The sequence below is a fragment of the Argopecten irradians genome, chromosome 6, assembly GCF_041381155.1.
Source record: "Argopecten irradians isolate NY chromosome 6, Ai_NY, whole genome shotgun sequence".
NCBI lineage: Eukaryota > Metazoa > Mollusca > Bivalvia > Pectinida > Pectinidae > Argopecten > Argopecten irradians.
Genome location: NC_091139.1, coordinates 28,316,306 through 28,338,248, shown reverse-complemented (window position 1 = coordinate 28,338,248; position 21,943 = coordinate 28,316,306). Strand labels below are relative to the sequence as shown.

Sequence of the window (21,943 nt, the reverse complement as noted above, 5' to 3'; positions counted from 1 at the left end):
TATCAGCGATGCATTCAGACTTATTGCCACACAAATTCATAGCCATCATTGCTTGTGCAAGTGTATCCATTGTATATATCTGCTTACATTGGATGCATGCAGTTTCACTATAGTGCAGAAAAGCCATTTGATAATGTGTTGTATCATGCAAGCATTCAAGTGATTTATGGAATAGAAAATAAATCAAATCTATTTCACTACAAAAAGAATTGGAAACAAAGCAAAATCATATTATAGACAACAGAATTAGGGGCGCTAAAGGGTGCAAAACTCTCATGAATTAAAATTAATAAAGGAATATTGCTGCCAGACATATGTCTGTTATCATCATTATTATATAATCCGTAAGAAAGAAACATTACAGTGTATTTCACAGAAAATCCAGATTGCAAGTCTATCAAATTCTGAACCCAGATCTATACCATAGTCAATGCTATAGACCAAATGTATGGATTCAATGCCCCCATCACAACATCATGATTTTTTAATCAGTCAGAAAAAAATGTCGACAGAACAGCTGTTTTTTCCTTGTCACTGATATACTAAGATCATTTTTGTTGTGACGGTCGGTTGGTTTCCTGACTTCTGTATGTAATATATATAGGAAGTGTTTGTCACCCTAGGGCTGTGATGTCAAGGAAGTGCAACGCTCACACTTGAGGTGTTGCCATGGTGACGAATGATATAACCATCTGACCTTCACCTTTATGATCGATGACAAATGACATCTTTGACCTTCACCTTTCTAGACAACTTCATTATGACCATTTTAGGATACAAATTTGATAAAATTTATTGAATTAACAATACCTTATAATTCAATGCTTTATTTCTTTAATTTCTTTAAGCCCAATGGTTCATTTTGATATCTACAGTAATGTAAGTTCAATTGTATTTGAGACATTTTTTTTTCGTTCAAAAGATTTCTTTTTAAGATTTATCACCTTGTTGGGGCTGTTACCTTGGTAACCATCATGTAAAGCATCAGTTTGATCCCACAAATGCTGTGGCCACCATTTTGTCAACCAGAAATTGTATTTCCCATCATTATACTGAACCCGATATGTATAATTATACTGTGAGCTGTTATAGATTATGTATTGGGTGTTAGGCTATACCCATAAGACCACATGTGACTCAAGACCCTTTAACATTAACTATGGATTGAAACCTTCAAATCCAGATGTTGTGTTGTCTCTTAGGCTATTTATTGGAGAAATTGGGTCATTTTTTGGCTCCCTTTAATTCTGCCTGAGGAAACATAATGCTGACAAATGGTAATATGTATGGTGTATAATTCTTTAGTTTGATAATGGTCAGTGAACAAATTGGTAAACTTCACCACTAGAGACCATACTTTTAAATACGGTAATTCTGGTTTACCGACTTATATGACCCTATAAAAACAAATACAGACACTGAAATGCCTTAATCCATGATATAAATCGAAATGACAATTTAGAGAGCTTGGAGAGATTTAATAGCTCTAAAATTAAGCCTTAATAGAAGCTACAGAGTTTGGGGAAATGTCACCAAACTTTGTGTGGATTAGGATCTTCTCTATCCGGTTATAGATTGAGAGAGAAAGCATATGGACTGTCAAGGCTGTTATGGGAGAATTTACATGATGATTATTGCGACCTCTATGTCCACTTATCACTATGCAGTTAAGGGCCTTTTAGGGCAGATAAATAGACCTGCCAGATGGCTTCCACACTGTCATGTAAATTACAGTTGCTGAGTTAGGGATAAATGGGGTTTAAATGTAGCAAGAATCAGAGTGTTTCTATGGAAGGTACAACTGAATATATCATGAAAAGTGAATGTCCTTTTGGAAACAAGGTCAAAAGTAGAAGGTCAAAATCTACAGAGATGCATTAAATGATTGAAGGTCACAGGTGACAGGGATGGTAGAGCCAAGGAAGTTCAAGGATTGCATATATGGATAGTAAATATGGAAAGGTCAAAGGTTACAAGGATAGTAGAATTATACATAAGGGTTACAGATAGTAGAACTGTGGAATGTAAAGGATGGCAAGGATGATAAAGCTATTGGAAGTCAAAGGTTACATAAATCATTGAATCATGGAAGGTCAAGGAATACATGGATACTAAACCAATAGAAGGTCAAGGGTCATAAGGTTTAGGGTTGAATAGAGCTGTCAAATGTCAAACTTTATTATAAGGACTAAGGACATTCATGGATCACATAGATATTGAAGGCATAGGATCATATATAGGGATGGTTATGTACATTCATGAAAGGTCAAGTTCATACGGATGAGAGAAATTGGGAAGAACAAAGTTTGGATGCATACTGTACCTTTAATAATACATGATTGAGAATAACAGGATCAGATTTGCCAGTTGGTCATATTCTGTCAGACAAGGACAGCACATCAATAATCGTGTCTCTAAAGAGCTAGTACATTGTCATCTTTCTTGCTAAAAATTTGTTTTAGTTTTGAAGAGAAATGGTTCCTGATAATAGAAACACAACATTGATTAGTTAATTAATTAATTATAGTGACTGTTAATATTTTATGCTAAAATTTATCAAGGTTAAATGGATTGTTGGGTCACAAACTGGATACACATAATATCGCCATTTAGGTGAATGACAGCTTAGAACCCACATAGCTGTAGGGCAACTGTAAGGTTACTACAGCATTCATTGGGATCAATATGGGACAAATTGGCTCAAGGGTCAGTAAACAGTGCTTGACCATTTGCTCTGGTCAATGACTGGACATACTGGAGTGGACACTTAACTTGTGTGACTTGACCAACAGCATCAGTTACAAGGTAATCATGAGGTCTAGAGGATATATTGGTTCCAGTATCATTCTGTAATGTTCATTGGGATATCTGTACGACTTGTTCAACAGTCTGTCATGTCGAGTGTATAAGAGGACATCTTTTTGTTCTGTGTGATATATTCCTGTCCTTGAAGGAGAAATGCTGACAATACAGTGGAATACTGCACTTATAGACATCAGCAATAATAAAAGAATATCCATGTCTTGAGATCTGTACATTAAAATTCTTGTGTGCATAATATCATTAATCAAGATTGCTCGTGATATTGGTATACTGGTACCCTGGTATTGGTCCTAAGTAACTTTTCACTAGATTATACTTTTACTTTTCACTAGAATTCAGTAAATTGTTTGATGGTAGTTTAAAGCAGTTTTTGCCAACTCCGATACATATAGCTATCAACACTCAAGGCCCTTGCAATCACTGACGAGTCCCAGAATGTTGAAACAGCTGTATGATGCATGCTTCTTTTTTACTCCTAAATGTTTCAAGGAAGTTTAATGTCTTTTTTGTCTTATTTTTGCCAAGTAACCATCACTGTCTCTGCAGAACTCTTTTGAGTATCGGGAGTAATTCCTACGCCACCCATGTGGAGACAACATTCGGCACCACCCATGGGTGATTTTAGGGATATCCTTTATCTTTAATGTACTTAAAGGCCCAGACAGTCGTCAAGCTGTGACTTTAGGATGCTGTAATCCCCTTATTATGTATTAATTCTCGATACAACATCATCAGTCATTATCTTGTGAGTCTGTGGCCTCAGGAAGTCACAGCTACTATACTGCTGCTGAGACCCAGGGAGACACTATCAACTTATAGATCATGTTATTGATAGCATCCTACAAGATTGGTAAGGTCTTATATGTCTAAGCTGGTAGACAATTTAATACAGGGTGGCTATAATCACTGCAGGTTCAATTTTGCAAAGACAAAATGTACAAAGAAAAACATTGCAGTCCATGCGAAATACAGAATTTCTAACAGGACATTGGTCAGGGAACTATTCCAAGCATGCCGGACCGAAACAACTTTTACAGGACATTTCGTTTAAGACAACTTCAAATACTTACCTTTCAATAAAAAATCAAACTGATATGTACTAACTGTTCAATAACTAAAAATAAACCACTAAGACACATTCTACTAACATTTGGTAGTGTTTGCCGGGCTTTGCCCCGTTAACATACCAAAGCATGTTGCTGAAATATCAAGCAAAATCAATGACGACAAAGGTCAGTACTGGTTACCAAAGCGCTTGACTACAGTGATTCTAACACCATAGTTTCAAACGCTCAAGTGACGACTCTTCACGTGACTAAGGTAGAAAACGTATGCCGGACATTTGGTCCGGAAAAACGTGATTAAGTGCCGGACCACAACTGATTTTTACCGGACATGTCCATTGGACAGGCATATTTCGCATGGACTGACATTTATGCATGAAACGTATGCACATTTAATACTTGGTATATATATATATCTTAACCATGAAAATGGGTGGCAGGGGGAGAGGGGGACAGGCACATAGTGTTATCCTTGTCTGTCCAATCCTGTTGTGTGGATGCTGTCCAGATTCCATATGAAGATGTGTTGAGGAAATTATTGTTAGTTTTGTATATCACCAGTAGTAGTTCCATCCATTTCAAATTGTCACTCAAGATCTAGAAACCGTATTTGTCTGAATGAGCAAAGTGTTGTTAACTACGGCGCTGTACTGGTAATTGTCACTCTGTTAGTGTGTGTCGACAGTTTGGAGGTCCAAGGTTCGAGTCCTGGTCTGGTTGTTGCGATTTTCAGCTCTCCTGTACACTAGTGTTTGTACCAATGTAAAGTATATGTAATATGACTATAAAATTATCACCTGATTCCTGTATACACAATAAATAATTACATCATCCATAATTGATCACAAACAATTGTGCAGAAAAAGACAGTCTTTTGTGGAGGTAACTTTCTTCGGTTTAACGACAGAAGGCACGAGAGAAATCATTAAATATTTATAAAGTCTAGCCAAATCTACACATAAACACCAAGTTGTATCCCATTGTAATTGTATAATGCCTGTATGAAAAAGTTCATTATCCATCACAAGACATTTCCAGGAACTAATCAATTTTACAGGTAGTCCTAGGTAACTTGCACACCTGTATTAACAGTTCACACTTCCTGTATTACTAAACCCGTAGGTATCAACACCTTATCATCAACGTTTAATACCTGTAAATTTACCTGTAGGATTGACACACCTACACTGACCATTGGGTGGACAGGTAGAAACTGGACATCTATTGTTCGATCGTCAGGTATTTTCTCTTTATGAGAGTACATCATTTCGTAGTTTATGACCCTCAGGGTCAAATTTGTGTGTCGTAGGATAGAATAGGAAGTTGGAGTTTTAATCGTTTATAGCTAACTCCCTAACCTTTTTGACATCCGGACACTCCCACCCTACAATCTTACTAACGGGAGCTCCTCTCCATGTGTATGTATGTGACATTGTAACGGAAGTTAAATCATCAGAAAAAAAGGATGCATGACTCAATCTGTGGTTGATGACATTAGTTGTAGGTAAGTCTATACCATGGGCAAGGCTTTACATGAAAGTTTAACACATAGGATTGTGCAGTGAAATCTTAACCTGAAGAAGATGTGTTAGTTTTTATATATAATATACATTGTACATAGTTCATAAAAGGTCAACGTTTACACATATAGAGGTAAGTGCATATTAAGAAAGTATATTAGTCAGGAGAGTGGGATTTAAGACACACATCTAGGGGTAAATGTTAAAACTTTTACCATGGTAATTGTATATATTTACAAGTATATATATTAAGTGAGCATGTTTTAGGCTATATATAGAAAAGTAATTTAAACGTTTTCATTAATTTTAACCAAAATTGGACTGTCAATTTTATTGGATCAGCTTCTACCCTAAACCACGATTATCGCCCCCATGTATTCGTTAATATTGTCTGGTCCACAGTCTTCTGTGACATTACAATTGAGATTCAGGGGACATAATCTCACACAATGCTATCAGATCATCATAAACAAGTCACGTTTTATTGTACTCGTGTGCCGTCCCGATAATACAGAGATAAATGTACGAGGTGTTTTGGCATGGAGCAATGCTGCATCAGTCATGGGTTCGTGACCCGGTTGATGTTTCTCAGTCGAGACTTTCACCGGAATAACTCATATTGTTATTTTGTGGCGACCCATTTTATGGGACAGTCCAACTCCCTATGATATAATTAAATGTTATATTGGTCGGTAAAAGTTCACTCTTTTCCATGGCCCTATTGTAAAATTGTCAGTTGTCATTTGAAATATGATCTACTCTCCATAGAAGGTCAAGGATTTGTACAACTGTAATTTCTGGAGATAATTGAGTGAACTTGTCTTAAATTGGGGAAAAAAAAGTCTTTTACATGCATGCTTGTTCATAATTTGAATGATATATTCACAAAGACTTCTTGCTGAATTATAATATACAGAATTATATATGAGTAATCCTTTTTTTGAAAAAACCTAGCTGGAACATTGCATACAAAGTTCTGTCATTAAACACGATATCTTTATGTACATTTACAAGAGTACTAAGGTTTTTTTTACACTATTTGTTCAAGAAATGGGTTCTTTTCAGATAAAATGGGGTCCCTCTAAATAATTGGAGTGGACATTCAGAAAAAAGTGAGGTCCTTTTCCTTTTCTGCAAACCCTGCTAGCTCGGAAAGGACCCATATTTAAAAAAAGACCTCAAATGGCAATATTAGTACAGGGGTTTGGAGATCCCAAAATAACATGGGGATAAAGTAAAAATTACCTTTGATAAGTCCCACCATTTTTTGATTATAATATTATCATTTGACATGATTTTTGTGACACCATGATCACCGAATAGTGGAACATGTCGTTTTGGGATCTCTAAACCCCTATAGTAGTATACAAATAACTGCATATTGTATCATACCTATCAAAATGTAAATATATATATATATATAACAAAAAATCGGGTGAACAATGAGATGATATTATGACTGGTTCTTTCAATGGTTTTAATTGTTTTGTGTGTATATTTTTCTCAGTTATACTTTTGATCTCAAGTGATTATATAAAGTTAGATGTTTAATTTCTCCCAGTATACACAGGAAATACAACCTTGTAAACCAAATATTGATTTTCACATCAAACCCAGTGGAGGACTTTTAAAGCAAACACCATACCCTCAAGTGACCTTCTGAGCTATTACAGATCATGGGAAAGTCAAATTTGATTCCTGTCAACTTCAATTAAAGTTTTACTGAAAAAAGCAACTTTCGTATTTTGGAATACATATTACTAGGTATATCTTTATTTAAATTACGATCTATTTTCTTAAACCGAAAACTTTTACTTCACTTGATATGAATAAATGATTTTTCCTGTGCAATGATAACCTGCATACTGTTTATCAACAAATAAAACATATATTCAAGTACAGACTGGCCACGTACCAGTCTATAGAATATTGAAAACATCACTAAAATTTGGCTTGATTATTTTTGTCTGATTCCTAAGTTTCAAACTAGGGGGAGAAAATCTAGTAAAGAACTCTGCTGAGAAAGTTATCAATATCTTATAATTAGGGTCTCCTGGCCAGTTGAATACAAGTAGTCCTTATAAGTGAACCCTAATTAATATACAACACCAATATTTCAAGTACTTATTTTGTCAAAATATGAGGTCATGTCTGAAATAACAACACCTCCACTGTCAGATTGTCAGCTGCAGGTAGATTCTAAGTGTTAACTGAATATCATGCTGAAATTTGAAAACAAGATATAGATTGAAATACAGGGGAAAGCCGGAAAAGGAAAGGATGAAGACATTGGAAGATAATTGGATTACTCTTTCAAGGAAGAAATGTTAGATTCTCTCATGGATTATATAAAATGATTCAGTGTTTGAAGCAGAGCATAATTTCAAGATGCTTGGAATGTTACTTCAAACGTTTCCTTGGATCCTTTTAAAAGAGAATGTACATCATTGCCGTTTTACCTGGAGACAGTGAATTTTTTATGTGGAAGTTATTCTTTTCAATAAACAAGCTGGTGATCACAAAAGTTATTCCTTGATGTTCTGCAAACAAATGATGTGGATTATTACTACGATGGATTTACCATGATGATTTGTGAAAATTGTACCTATACAAAACATGGATTACATGTGCTAATGGATTCAGCAGCAGATTTTTCAACATTTCTTATCATGGATTTTACTTGGATCTATTTGGATATATTAATCGTGTAAAATAATGGATTATTCATTAGTATCAAGTGGATGCCGGTGGATTTAATTTTACCCAGTGAGATTCTGTGTGATATGGATATACATATAGTGAAATTATTACAGGGGTATCAGGAAATACAAATTTTATCACAAATAAAACTGTTTACTTTCTGTAGATTTATAAAAGATACACATGTGCATGTTGGAGTACAAACATGTGTGTGACATACCCACCAGGAATGTCATCTTATTCTTAAACATGTTGACTAATTTTGTTTTAATGAAAATATCATTTAAAATCCTTTTTAATAAAGTCGCTTTGAATAGGTGGTTTCTCTAAAATGAAATGTAATTGCCTCTTAATCAGCATTTGAAATCCATTATGTAACTGCTTATTTGAAGTTCACAAGATTTCACAAGGAATTGATATTATTTCCCTGCATTTGCTAGCTGAATGCATGCTTTTAAGCATTTTGGAAACCAAAAGCAGTCCATAGACACAAAAAAAAATCAAAAAAACATACTTTTGACTTTCAAAATGTCTTCATTTTGTAGGCCTATATCTTAAATAACTTGTATTATCAAAATAATCAAGACTGAATACTAGCTCAAGCATGCTTGGTCTACTACTGATATATCTTCCGACAGCTGTGCATTTCAAAAGATGAAATGCAAAAAACACAAAAAAATATTGTATGGTATTTACAGGCTTATATGCATCTGAAGATTGTAAAGTATCTTAGGTATACAGTAGATAAAGCATTGTTTCAACAGTGTAAGATCTTGCCATATGTGAATACAGAAGGTTTATGGTTGACCTGAGGTGACTTTGACAGGCGATCAGACAATAAAAAAGGTATTCTCACACATCATTATAACAGTAGCTCTGTACCTTCAGGTCAATCAGATATCATAAAAATCTGGATGTGACAGCTGCATGGTCAGTTTTACTTGACCACCTCTTGGCATCTCTACAGCCATATCAGAGTGGTTAGTGTTCTCTTTAGTAGCCACTGTCCATCATAGAAATGCCTTAGATCTTCCTGGTGTTAGATTTCCAATAGATAATAGTCAGAAACAGGGAAGTCTGACCAGGCCCTCAGGGGGCCAAAGTGTGCTGGTCACGCAGTGTAAACCTAGACTATGTAGATATAAGTGGTAGGTACTTGTTGGATAATGGCCTGTTAATGAGGATATAGATAGTACAAGAGTACACACTTATAATACATCAATGTGTATATATACTTTCTGAATTAGACTGGCCACCAGACCCAAAGTTATCAATAATGCTGGATTATCTCCCCCTAGTTCTAGAACCAGACAAAAATTATCAAGCTAAAATTAAGTGATGTTCTTTATATTCTAGAGACTGGTGGCTTTGAGTATTCTTCTGGATATATACATACAGAAAAAGGTGTTGTTGTGTTTTGTGTAGCAAGATTAACCTCCATAGGAGAGTTCCAACTTTGTGGTTCTGAAAGTTACCATGAATGGTTCATATGAATATATAACTGATATTTTTTGTTTAGAGTACCAGGAATTTGGGTTATCTTTGGTTGTTAATGTACTGAAGAACTTATATATTGATAGGTATAATGGGGTATTAATTGACTGTTTAGGGGTATTTAATTGGTACTGGTTCAGCATTTGTAGGATTTTAATAGCATTTAAACTGACCGACCTACCCCGAGGTGAATTAGCCTAGTAAACATAGCAAATCCTTTCTGTCCCTGAGAAAGATGGAGAAAATGGTGTTATTCATATAACTCTTTGAAGTGGTTATTTGGGGAAATACTTGCTAGATTTGCAGGAAATCTCAAATAGGTCTATATAGAAATCATGCAGCAACTAAATGTTTTGAGAATTTAATCTAAGAATGAATCTACTTTTCCAATCAGAGATACATGTATAAACATTATAACTACAATATGTAATATACATTTTACATGAATACCCAGTAATCTTGGTTCAATTAATTCATGTTGAAATAAGTAAACAAACTAGCATTATAAATGTTGTGAAATTTGAAATTTCATATTCATATTTACAACACATATCTGAGGAGAATTCTGCAGACTTAACATATTTTTACTAAGCTTTCTAAGCATGTAGATACCACAAGAAAAGATGTTATCTTGATGTGAAAAAAAACCTTGAATTATTAAAATTCTCCCTTTGATGTGTGATCTTCTATAACTAGGAAACCGCAGCTTCATTGCAATTTTCACATTACATGAAGAAAACACCATATGAGAACATAAACTTACAGTGATGGGTATGTTTTGTGTCTAGAGCGATTTATCAGTGTCTGATCTAGCTGACAAGCCTCAGTGAACCTTTGGTATTCCTATACATACCTATATATGTATACATATACATGTACTTGTATTAAAGGTGTGTTCAGGTACGTCATCGTATATACACATACACACACTCACAACTTTAAAGTCTATATAAGTATTATCGTCGTGTTGACTCCTATAAAAAGTCAGGACTTCACTTTATTTTCATTTAAATTGATTTGAAGTATACACTGCATATCATAATATCCTGATTATTTACCATTATTTAATTGCAACCAAGAGGTCTTTTGTGCATTGAATTGTTTCTTATATGATTTACCAAGGTCACGTTTTAGTATTTCTAAATGGAAGTACTTTTTAAGTTTTATAAGGTTTATATGTTTACATGTGGTCTGACTATAAACATCTTACCATAATTAAAACAATTAGAAATTAATAGTATACTTTATTAATGAGACTGCACTTGACAAGAAAAATATTATCTTTAAATTGATATATTGTGGGTTGAAAAAATAGCTTACACTACGGTATACCAGATATTTTACAGCTATAAACCAGACAAAAATGAATATGAAGGACTTCAAGCTTATAAAATGACACATTGTTGAACCCTGCATGCAGACAGGGTATTATGGCAATTAATTTCAATTAACACTAACTTTGATGTACATTTTTGTACATATTGTATCAAAAATTGTTATAAAAATGTTCAGTTCTAACTTCATGGATCATCAGAAAAAATTATATCAGTGATAAAATTAAATGCTCAAAATTTAAAATATTTTTTTAAAAATATATCAATGTTACAAGAGTGCAATAAAAGGAAAAATTAATGAAAATAATTAAAACAAAATATTTTATTTAAAAAATGTGTTTAATATATATTTAATAGGGCTACCATTCAAGGCTTTGTAAAGAAATCTATGATAATGTTTTTTTTTTTTTTTTTTTTTTGTCATATTCAAATTTAAATAAGAAATGAGGTCTTATGCCACCTGAAAACTAATTCTAAATATATCTACAGTTACTGACTGTGCTACCTGACTTTGTCCATGAATACCTGCTGTCTTTTATTTAACTGTAATATATAACTTACACCGCCTACTGTGTAGAAAGTCAACGGATGAATCTATCTTCTCGCCTGATTTATTATGGGGTGTTAGAGACTGTATAGTGAAGAACCTATTTATTAGGCTATTCCGTACTTTCTGCCGATCATGTGATTTTACCTGTGGCTAGATTTGTTTACTCTACCTGGCGGATATTTTTAGCTTTTCTAAGGAATTCTGGGATGTGTATGCGTGTGATGTCATAGACTCGTACGGTGAATTGTCCCCATGTTGAGAAAATTTGTAAGACTTAGGATTTTAGACAAGTATATATCAGGTAAGTAACAGTCAAGATCGCTGAACATTTATACAAAAATGTTAGTAGCAAACAGGATGATAGACAAGCCATCATGCCAAGTGTCTGTGAAGAAATCTTTAGCGTAATGTGACCTAGATAGTATTGGGATTTTTGAATGCGCTATGGCGGTAGCCATGTAAAGGAGATACCCCGATTTGCAGAGATCGGGTTCCGGTTTGGGAATTTACGGGCATGATATTTTCTGAAAAGTGACCATGTGAACTGGATGGATTATTTTTAACGACTGAAATATTTATTTGGTGGTGTTTACGACTGTAAGTGTGTGTTGTTTACTTACGATGTCGGGTATTTTAGCTTGTGTGCCAGACATGCTTGGGGCCCGCCACGGGAAAATTACTAGTCGGCGCCGATAATTGAGTGTTTATGGCATCATTTAACCTTTTGTGTACAATCAGTTCTGTACGTGTGAAGTTTCTAACAGCTCGAAAACAACTACAGATATGTACGTGTATACAGAATATGGTGGATTTACGTACTAGGTTAATCTAAGGTCATTCACAGAATAGACGTGTGAAGAATTCTATATTTTGAACTGACGAGCACCTGCTTTCACTATCACATTAGTGTTCAATTATGATACAAAGTTGTACGATGTACATTGGTATACAATGTACGTTTGTAATGTACAGCTGGTTGTATATTTTTGTACACATATACATTGTAATACAATGTACACTGATAAGTATATAACATGTTCACTTTGTTTGATTTATTTACTGTCCATATTTGGTAAAAAACCACTTAAATGCATAATACTGTCATAGACTAGTAAAGGTTTTAGAAGATAACTTCTTGCTTATAACCAATTTATATTGCAAGTACTCTGATTATTAGCACTCTAATCATTTAAGATAGTTGATAGTTGATACTTTATTTAATTCTCACCATGAACATTGATCATGAATTGCTTATAAAAATACACCGAAATTAATCAGGAGAATGCTTTGCATTCATATGGAACAGTGACTTTGTTATATCTAGTTTCATGAAGTAGTACTGATGTTCTTCAATTCTATAAGGTCCTTTTCCAATATTGTACAGTACACACATAATATATATTGTATAGGTATATGAGGACATGTATATAGCTCTATACCCTGTGTATTGGCAATAGAAATGTTAATTGACATAATGAAGATGATCATGATCAATATCTTAAAAACACTACAGGAATGATATATTGTCACACCAACATATAACGAAAAGCTAATATTTTGATCATTTCTTAATTGGGTTTTTCATTTCCTTATTTTATTTTCACAGGATAAAGAAACTGAGAAGCCGAAAACAAATCCCAAAGTAGAGCGCCGCTCCAAACCCACAGGCAAGATGGTGATGTGCCGAGTCACCTTGCTTGATGCCTCCACACTAGAAATTGAACTAGATGTAAGTGTTACGGTATAAACACCTTTTATCAAAATTAAGTGAACAGAATATGTCTTAACAGTTTGGCATTTTGTTCACATTTGAAGGTTTGGTTAAGGACTGAGTGAGTAATAGAACAGTCTGACCAATAATTAGTACTTAGCTGGCTTCATAACAAATAAACTGATGAGTGGATTTGTAACCAAGAAACTGATTGGATTTTTTATGAAGCCATAGTATTAGTTGTACTGTTAGACTGCAATTAGACTGATAAAGAACAACACACAGGGATAATCACATCATTTGTGTAATGTGTATGGGTTCCATATACTTCTAGAATGAGATGTATCCACTGACTGTATTAGATGTGTATTTATTAGTATGATGTGAATAATTTTATTAATATCATTTGTAAATAAAACATTACCTTGTAGTAAAACAAAATATCCATTGAGTTTTGGCATCCAACGTTAGACAAGTCCTGGAATCATACTTTTCCTTTTGGACTCACCAAAAATTGTTTCGACCAATATGATCACTGTATTAGTATTATAGGGGAAGCAGTTGAGATTTTGCAAATTAGTGTTTGGGATTCACCCTCAGAGTGAGTGTATTGTCCATTCTGAACAAGATATATTACCGACGATGTCATATTATTTGGTGGGAGATAAATATAAGAAACAGATACCTTAAATTTCCCCTGAAATGAAATTTTTGGGTGTAGGTACATATTGTGATACCCATGTCCGACCACCGTCCTGTCCTGTCCTGTCCTGTATTCTGTCCCATATCCATTGAGTTCATCCTGTCATGCTTTGGTACATGAACCTGGCTGATCATAGGATGTCAATACAATAAATAAAAGATACATGAACATTTGTACCTATAAGCAGGGGTATCTTCATACTTTCCATGTATATTCTTTTGGGATGTCAATAAAATAAATAAAAGATACATGAACATTTGTACGTAAAAGCAGGGGTATCTTCATACTTTCCATGTATATTCTTTTGGGATGTCAATAAAATAAATAAAAGATACATGAACATTTGTACGTAAAAGCAGGGGCATCTTCATACTTTCCATGTATATTCTTTTGAGGTATAATACTGTCTGTGTGACATTATGAATCAGATCAATGTCTTCAAAAATATTTATGTCTTTTGTTTACAGAAAGGAGCAAATGGACAGGTGTTATTCGATAAAGTATGTACAAATCTCAACCTCCTTGAAGTAGAATATTTTGGACTGACATACTTAGACAAAGATGTAAAGGTAAGTTGATTTGTAAAACTCAATACCATTCCCCATCTTCTAAACTAAAAATTCATAATGGACTGGTCTGGTCTTTGATTGAGAAGAGTCTAAATGTGTCTCCAGTGGTGAATGAGCTAATGTTAACCATGTTTAAAGACAGTAGAGTACCATGTTTGACCAAGTAAGCACCCCGTGACTCAAGTTCTGAGTATGATTTAAATTGTAAAATTGAAGGGTATATATTAGGTTATCATTCCACTTTCAGGAGTTTTATCATGTTTCAAACCACCATATTAGAAGATTTAAAGCAATAGCCCAAGTCTCTTTTGGATTATAAACCAGTGGGACATTTTTTCAAATATCATCGTCAAAATAGAAAATAGGGTATGTTGTTTATATTTTTATGATTACATTATGTTTCTTTTCATTACAGTATTGGTTGTCTGGAGATAAGAAGATTGCAAAACAGTTGAAAGGTTTGTACAATATCAAGAAAATTAACAGTCATTTGAAATTGCAATAGATAGTAAATGATTTAAAAGTGAGGAATTTTAATGCAGCATGAAGTACCTTATATTATAATTACACAGAACGAATAAAAGCATAGACATTAAAACAGTAGTGCCCAGTTTGTACATTCTGTCTAAGCAAAATTAACAATCCATACATGTACACTCTATCTCAAATACCTGTTGAGTCCCATGCAAAGTTCTTATTGAGATGACTGGGACATTTTATGTCTGTTCTGTGAAAAATCTTCAATCTGTCTTAGTCGTAAAATTCCTTTAGTATGTTCTGAAATGATCTGTCATTTTAATGTCTCTAAAAAGGTGTGAGCTCTATTATAAAATTGTGGTACAGTGTAATGAATTCTAGTTTATATGTTCTATCAATGCAACATCATCACCCTTCTGCGTTTGATACAAGAAATCTATAAATCTAAAGATCAGGATTAATTTTCTTTTGATGTGAAACATCTGGCCTTGGTTGCTTGGGACCCCAGTGGCAGTAGGAAGTCTGACCACTTGCCCAGTCAGCCGGGTCACTGGTCAGCTAATGACCTCATTTCCTTGTCACAGGAGGTGTTGACAGAGAGTTTGTGGTCAGTCAAGCGAGACCAGTACTACAGGCCGAACACATACAGGCAGTTATGTGAATCGGAACATGTACTAATAGCTTTCTATTTGATAAACCTTCTCAATCTGTTTATGAAATTAGTTTTCCTGTGTCAGGTATATTGAGGTATTTGTCCCTTCTCTAGTTTCTGTCAACAAGGTACAAAGCTTATCTGTCCATAAACATGTGGGCCATGCGGCTGGTAACCACATAAGAAAGGAAGTAGATTGAGATTTAAATCTGTTACCATTCAAGGTCACTGTGTTGTAGGAGGGTATTGCCCTATCAGATATAAGTGGAGTCCAGCTCGTAATTGACCGTGTATGGCTATCATTAACATATGTTTAGGAATGTCTGGTGTATTTTCACCTGGATCACCGACCACCAAGCCCTAGGATCATCAAAATCTTTATATTTTGACTAGGCAACCACAGATGCTGTTATGAAAAGTAACATCATTTTTTATTCGCTCAGCAAAAATTTTGGTCTTAAATTGTGTTATCAGAACAAATACCTGTATATAGGATAGGCTTTATACACTTTATTTAAAGTCACAACTTTATATGTTAATGAAGCAGGTGGTCATTTTGTAGTTTCTTATCCTTATAAATTGCCCTATTATTCTTGTTATTTAGTAAACACATGGGTGCAATACTGTACCTGGTATCGGATATTAACCTTTAAATTCCCCAGTGTCAGACTATTTTCATTATTAGGTTAAATGCTAATCTGTATTATGTGAATCCAGCTATTGAAAATATACCACATGGTTTTATTTCTAGACCACAAAATTTGGATGTGTTTTAATATGGTACAATTTAGCCTCATAAAATATATTTTGATAAAGTTTGAAGCATTTACATGTAAAAAATCCAAAGCTAAGATAAATATAAATCATTTATAATCTGCAGCATCTACTTGTGTCAATTAACAATCTATATTGGAATTGTGTATTAAACTTCACTTTCTGCAATCGGTACAGTATAACTTAGGTAAAAAAAAAAATATGTCTGTTAAGGGTTACCCGACCGACCCTATTTTTTTTTAACAATCTATATTGGACCGACCCTATTTTTCCCCCTTTTTTTACAGAAAAAATTTAAAAGTCAGGATTTCGATCACAAACTCCGGTTCCAGCCATTATTTTAGAGTGGAAGACACTATAAAAAGAAATCCTACCGACGCTATTTTTGTTGCCAATGTAACCCTTAACAGACATTTATTTTTTTTTGCCTTATCAAAATCGACCCTTGTCTAAATGGATCCTTATATGCTCCAGCGTAATTGTATGGTATTTTTCTTTTTAATTTATTGTCATTAAAACTGGATAATCAGGAAAAAACCTGGCTATACCGACCAAATATGTTCGTCCTGATGTCATTTGGTTTAGATACAGTTACTCTGTATAGCAATAGTCATGTTGAGTGAAGATATGGTTAATGTTCTTATTTATATTAAAATGTTTGATGTCTTGTTTTTTCAGCAGGATGCCGTTGGGTGTTTGAATTTGCAGTAAAATTTTACCCTCCAGAACCGTCACATTTGACAGAGGATATCACAAGGTATCACAAGTTTTAATCCTTTATTAAGATCACATTTGATAGAGTCCAATATTTATCAGTTTTCAAATTGCAAACATTGGACAAATTATCAAGGAGAAAAATACTTATCATACCGACCAAATTATTTTTTGTGGCGATTTCATGTCAAGTTTGCAAGTCCAACAACTTTTTTCACAGCAATTTAATTAACCTGTGATTAACAGGTAAAACATTCTACTGTTCTTGTATTTGAACCTTTTGGTCCAGATAGATGTCTTGTTTACTGAAAAATATTCAAACAGGTAAATTGATGGGGCCATGTTAAGACAGATATTCCACAAATTAAAATATAGAATTAATGTCATTATTTCTCAATTCAATTTAGATATATAACAACATAATGTTTTCATTTCCAGATATCAGCTATGTCTACAGGTCAGAGTGGACTTATATAATGGAAAGTAAGTAACTTTAACACCATCTTCTTTTCATCTGTATTCATTATTATTTTTAATAAAAATCAACCAAGTTTTGATCAGTTAAATGCTAATTCTAGCTTACCCTCACAAGAATGGTTTATAAAGCTAGAAATAGGGAAATGATTTACACTGAATGTCAGATTAGATTTCAGAAATGTATTCTTAGTCAATACTTTCCTGGTTCTTTGAATTCTCAAAATATTTTTAAATTGATGTAACCATTGTTAGATTTTGAAAACAGTTTAAACACACTATAATTCCAATATAACTTTTGTAAGCTATGGTTGTTGATAATATTTTTGTTTTATTTTCAGATTGCCATGTTCCACAGTAACCCATGCACTACTAGGCTCCTACACAGTACAAGCAGAGCTCGGGGACTACGATCCCGTAGAATGTGCGGCAGGCTACCTTGAAGAGTTCGACTTCGCACAGAAACAGACGCCCGATCTTCTTAAAAAAATACACGAACTCCATAAAACACATAAGTATGTAACACTGGGTATAATTTTATATTTTTCTTTTATAATACTATTAAGTCGTATTATGTCAGTTAAAGAACTACCGTATTTTACACATTAAGTGCTTATATAAGTGGATGGGATGAGGGTATGAGGCACCTCTTAATAGAACCAAGTTTGCTCTAACCTTTCAGAAATATATTGCACAAAGTTAACCCATGAATCAATCAAATAAACCAATGGTTTTCATATTTTCGGTCAGCATATAATTCTAGTGATACATTTATATATACTCTTGTGATAAAATTCTGGTAAAACTCAAACAATTATCTAAAATTGTAGGGTTTCTATTCATGCAGTCAGACATTTGCTACTGTACATTTTAAAACATTTATGTACATGTACCGTATTTAAAGTTTTAACCATGCACATTATAGAAATGAAAATCTGAAATCCGGTTTAAACCTTCAGTTTATATGTATACAATTACACATTGCAGTATATGATACTAGGAAGTCTATAGGCATCTAAGGGTTTAGATTAAAGCTGACATTTACGGGAATCTACGATTGTGACAGATATAGCTAATGGTCGAACATAAAGCATGCGGGATGGGAACATAGATAGAGACTTTTCACATGCAGGCAAATACAATGTACATGTGTCGTGTACAGATTTAAAACTTGATTATGTGACATCATCCAGTATTTTATGGCTACATGTATTGATTTAAGTTTATGATGCATTCAAACATCAAAGAATACATATTGCATCGGTTACGTAACGAAATTTTATAGAGAAATGAATTCTCTTTTAAGAATGCATAGCAAATATTTACTCTTTATCGGAGTAACAGATTGTAAGCATGCTGCTTTTGTTAGATGTTTTACAAATCCAGATAGTGTACTGAAGTTATCTCTGTCAAAGTATGACAAACAAAATATAAAATCAAAGCTTATTATTCCTTGAGCAGTTTTTCATTTATTTTTGTTCTCGAAAGAATCATAAGAAAGCAGATCTATTCAAACTAATATTGGGCGTTTGATGGCAATCTGGTAAAGTTTTATTTGGAATTTGATTTAAAAATCTATAGAATTTCCGTGAAATATCTATCTCCATCCCAGTACTCTTGATAAATGTAAGATTGATTTGATAAATCATTTAGAGGTGTTAGGAAGTAAATTCTACCGCAGAATTCTTCTGTGGATCCTAGGAAGTAAATTCTACCGCAGAAATCTTCTGTGGATCCTAGGAAGTAAATTCTACCGCAGAATTCTTCTGTGGATCCTAGGAAGTAAATTCTACCGCAGAATTCTTCTGTGGATCCTAGGAAGTAAATTCTACCGCAGAATTCTTCTGTGGATCCTAGGAAGTAAATTCTACCGCAGAATTCTTCTGTGGATCCTAGGAAGTAAATTCTACCACAGATTTCTTTTGATGGTGTTATAGACTGATGTTATGGTATGGCAATATTACAATGATATTTAACCTATTTAAAGTTGAACAACATTCTTTTTAATGCTTCTACAATTGTGGAAACAAATGCAACTACTACTTGTTTCAGCCTCCGATTAAACTTTGCTTCTATTATGTTTGTCGTATACTTTTGAACATTTTTTTTTTGTTTTATTACAGGGGTCAGTCACCAGAGGAGGCAGAAGGGTTGTTTCTAGAAAATGCAAAGAAATTAGCAATGTACGGTGTAGATCTCCACAAAGCTATGGTAAGTTTGTTTCGAATTACTCAAGTACATTTATTTACACATTAAATAACTATTCTATATGCACAAAGAATGCTTGTGAAAAGAAGGATTACAGTTTTTCTGCCTCCGAGATCATGAACCATTTATCGACTTACGGTTTTGCTCAGCCATTCAAAAATGATGCAACAATTTGTAAGGTCATCTGTGATTGGTAAAGTTAACTTAAAAAAAGTACCAATTTGTAAGGTCATCTGTGATTGGTAAAGTCTAACTTAAGACTGTACTCTATGTAGCTATAACCAAAGAGTTTTGTTGCCTATAATGTCATATATACAGTACTGTGATTCATCAAAATATTTTCTCAAATAAAAGTTCAAAGAATTGAATGGAGAAGTGCTGAAAGAAGAAAAATCTGCAATGTGTAAAAGTGCACACTTGATACAATTGTATGGCATTAAGATTGTGTCTTTGCAGGGTATTTTGGGTTTTGTATGGTGACTAATAAATATTGACTTGATTTTTTGACAGGATTCAGAAAAGGTGGAAATTTCATTAGGTGTGTGTTCCAGTGGCTTGATGGTGTACAAAGACAAACTTAGGATTAACAGATTTGTATGGCCCAAAATTCTCAAGCTGTCATACAAACGCAATAACTTTTACATCAAAATTCGTCCTACAGAGGTAAGTCAGCAAAATCCGCTCAAACATTATGTATGAGTTAATCATTTGAGTCTTCCTTGTGCTTTATTCAGCACTGATGGAGATGTTGTCTTTAAGACAGCATGTATGGTATAACATAAAATTTTGATTATTTTTGAAACTTTGGAAATAAGTTCAAATTTTGGAGATAGGAAGTTGGTGGAAGGTGGTTTCTAAAATTTGAATATCTCTACAGAAAAAAGAAAAAGAAAAAAAAAATCAGAAAGAAAATGGTAAACAACTATCTATACATGTGTTAAAATAATTTTGTATTCCATTTGCAGCAAGATACATTTGAAAACCAGATATGTTTTAAGTTAAATAACCATAAAATGGCCAAGCGGTTATGGAAGACATGCGTTGAGCACCACACGTTTTTCAGGTGAGATTTTGCAATGAGTTATCTCCCTTTGACTAGAAATATTCATCAATATTATCCCTCTCTCAAACGAATAGCTTTGATGATAAATACTCATTATTTAACATCTAAATGATGTTATGTTGGAGAGCTGTAACAGAAATTATAATATGCTAAAAATATTTGTCAGTCAGTTTATTATGTAAAAATTTCAAAAATTGATAATGAAATAAATGTTTTATCCCTAATAAAATTATATTGTTGACTTTTGATTAGTATGATTATGTATCATATATTGAACTAGTTCTATTATTAATGACACACTTAAATTTACTCTAACTCATTCACCCCTTAGGACCCATTTGGACTTTCTAACATAAAAAACTGGAACAGTCCATTAAGAAATTTCAGGGGCGATTTAACTTCTTTTTTTAGTTGTGCCTCTTGTCTATTTTTATTGATTTATCTGTTAGGAGTTTTGTTGTTTTTTATATCAAAATAGAATATTCTGACTTATTTCTACTTCCATTAATCTTGATTTATTTCTGTATTTGACAGATTAAAAGAAGCAGAACCTCCCAAAGGAGGCACCCTGTTCCCTCGCTTCAATTCCAAGTTCAGATACTCAGGTCGTACACAGAAACAGTTGAAAGATCGCACAGATCTGGTGGATCGGCCAAAGCCTGAGTTTGAAAGAACACACTTTAAGAACAAATCTATGCCATATCCAGAAAATAAAACTTCAAAACTGGATGATAGTGATGGTAAAGCTATGTTTCAACATCTGTATCAATATTTTTATAGTTTTCCTTCTTTGCTTTAAGGCTAAATCATTTGCAATGGAAGTATTTGAAATTGAGAAAAGCGATATATGAATTTTGATGTATTTTACTATCAAACTTTTGAATTTGTCCAGTAAATGATTAAGTGGTTCAGATTCAAGTAGTTAAACAGAACTTAATGACCTTGATCAAAGTAAAACCGGTAATATTGTAACTAATCTTTAAAAAGTTCATTGGATGCATATGGAAATAATTTTCACCTGTATTTTCCCTAGTGTCTTTAATTGAAATTAATATTTTACAGAGTTATTTCTTGTAAAAGGTATTCTGATTGAGCATTAATCTGCTGCAGATT

General features: G+C 33.6%; 1 protein-coding gene across 14 annotated transcripts in view; it reads left to right on the top strand.

Moving 5' to 3' along the window:
- Nucleotides 1-21,943, top strand: part of LOC138325529 (band 4.1-like protein 3) — a 130,717-nt gene that overhangs the window by 83,020 nt on the left and 25,754 nt on the right. For 10 of the 14 annotated variants that reach the window (XM_069271263.1, XM_069271262.1, XM_069271259.1 and 7 more), the window contains 10 exons: nucleotides 13,092-13,214; nucleotides 14,367-14,468; nucleotides 14,884-14,926; nucleotides 17,050-17,128; nucleotides 17,524-17,568; nucleotides 17,901-18,074; nucleotides 19,683-19,770; nucleotides 20,278-20,430; nucleotides 20,733-20,830; nucleotides 21,365-21,570. In XM_069271263.1, coding sequence (XP_069127364.1) covers nucleotides 13,092-13,214; nucleotides 14,367-14,468; nucleotides 14,884-14,926; nucleotides 17,050-17,128; nucleotides 17,524-17,568; nucleotides 17,901-18,074; nucleotides 19,683-19,770; nucleotides 20,278-20,430; nucleotides 20,733-20,830; nucleotides 21,365-21,570 — 1,111 coding nt within the window. Of the gene's footprint in view, nucleotides 1-5,253; nucleotides 5,392-5,422; nucleotides 5,541-11,658; nucleotides 11,787-13,091; nucleotides 13,215-14,366; nucleotides 14,469-14,883; nucleotides 14,927-17,049; nucleotides 17,129-17,523; nucleotides 17,569-17,900; nucleotides 18,075-19,682; nucleotides 19,771-20,277; nucleotides 20,431-20,732; nucleotides 20,831-21,364; nucleotides 21,571-21,943 lie in introns of those variants that run through there. The other 4 variants (XM_069271270.1, XM_069271271.1, XM_069271266.1 and 1 more) reach the window with 4 other exon arrangements.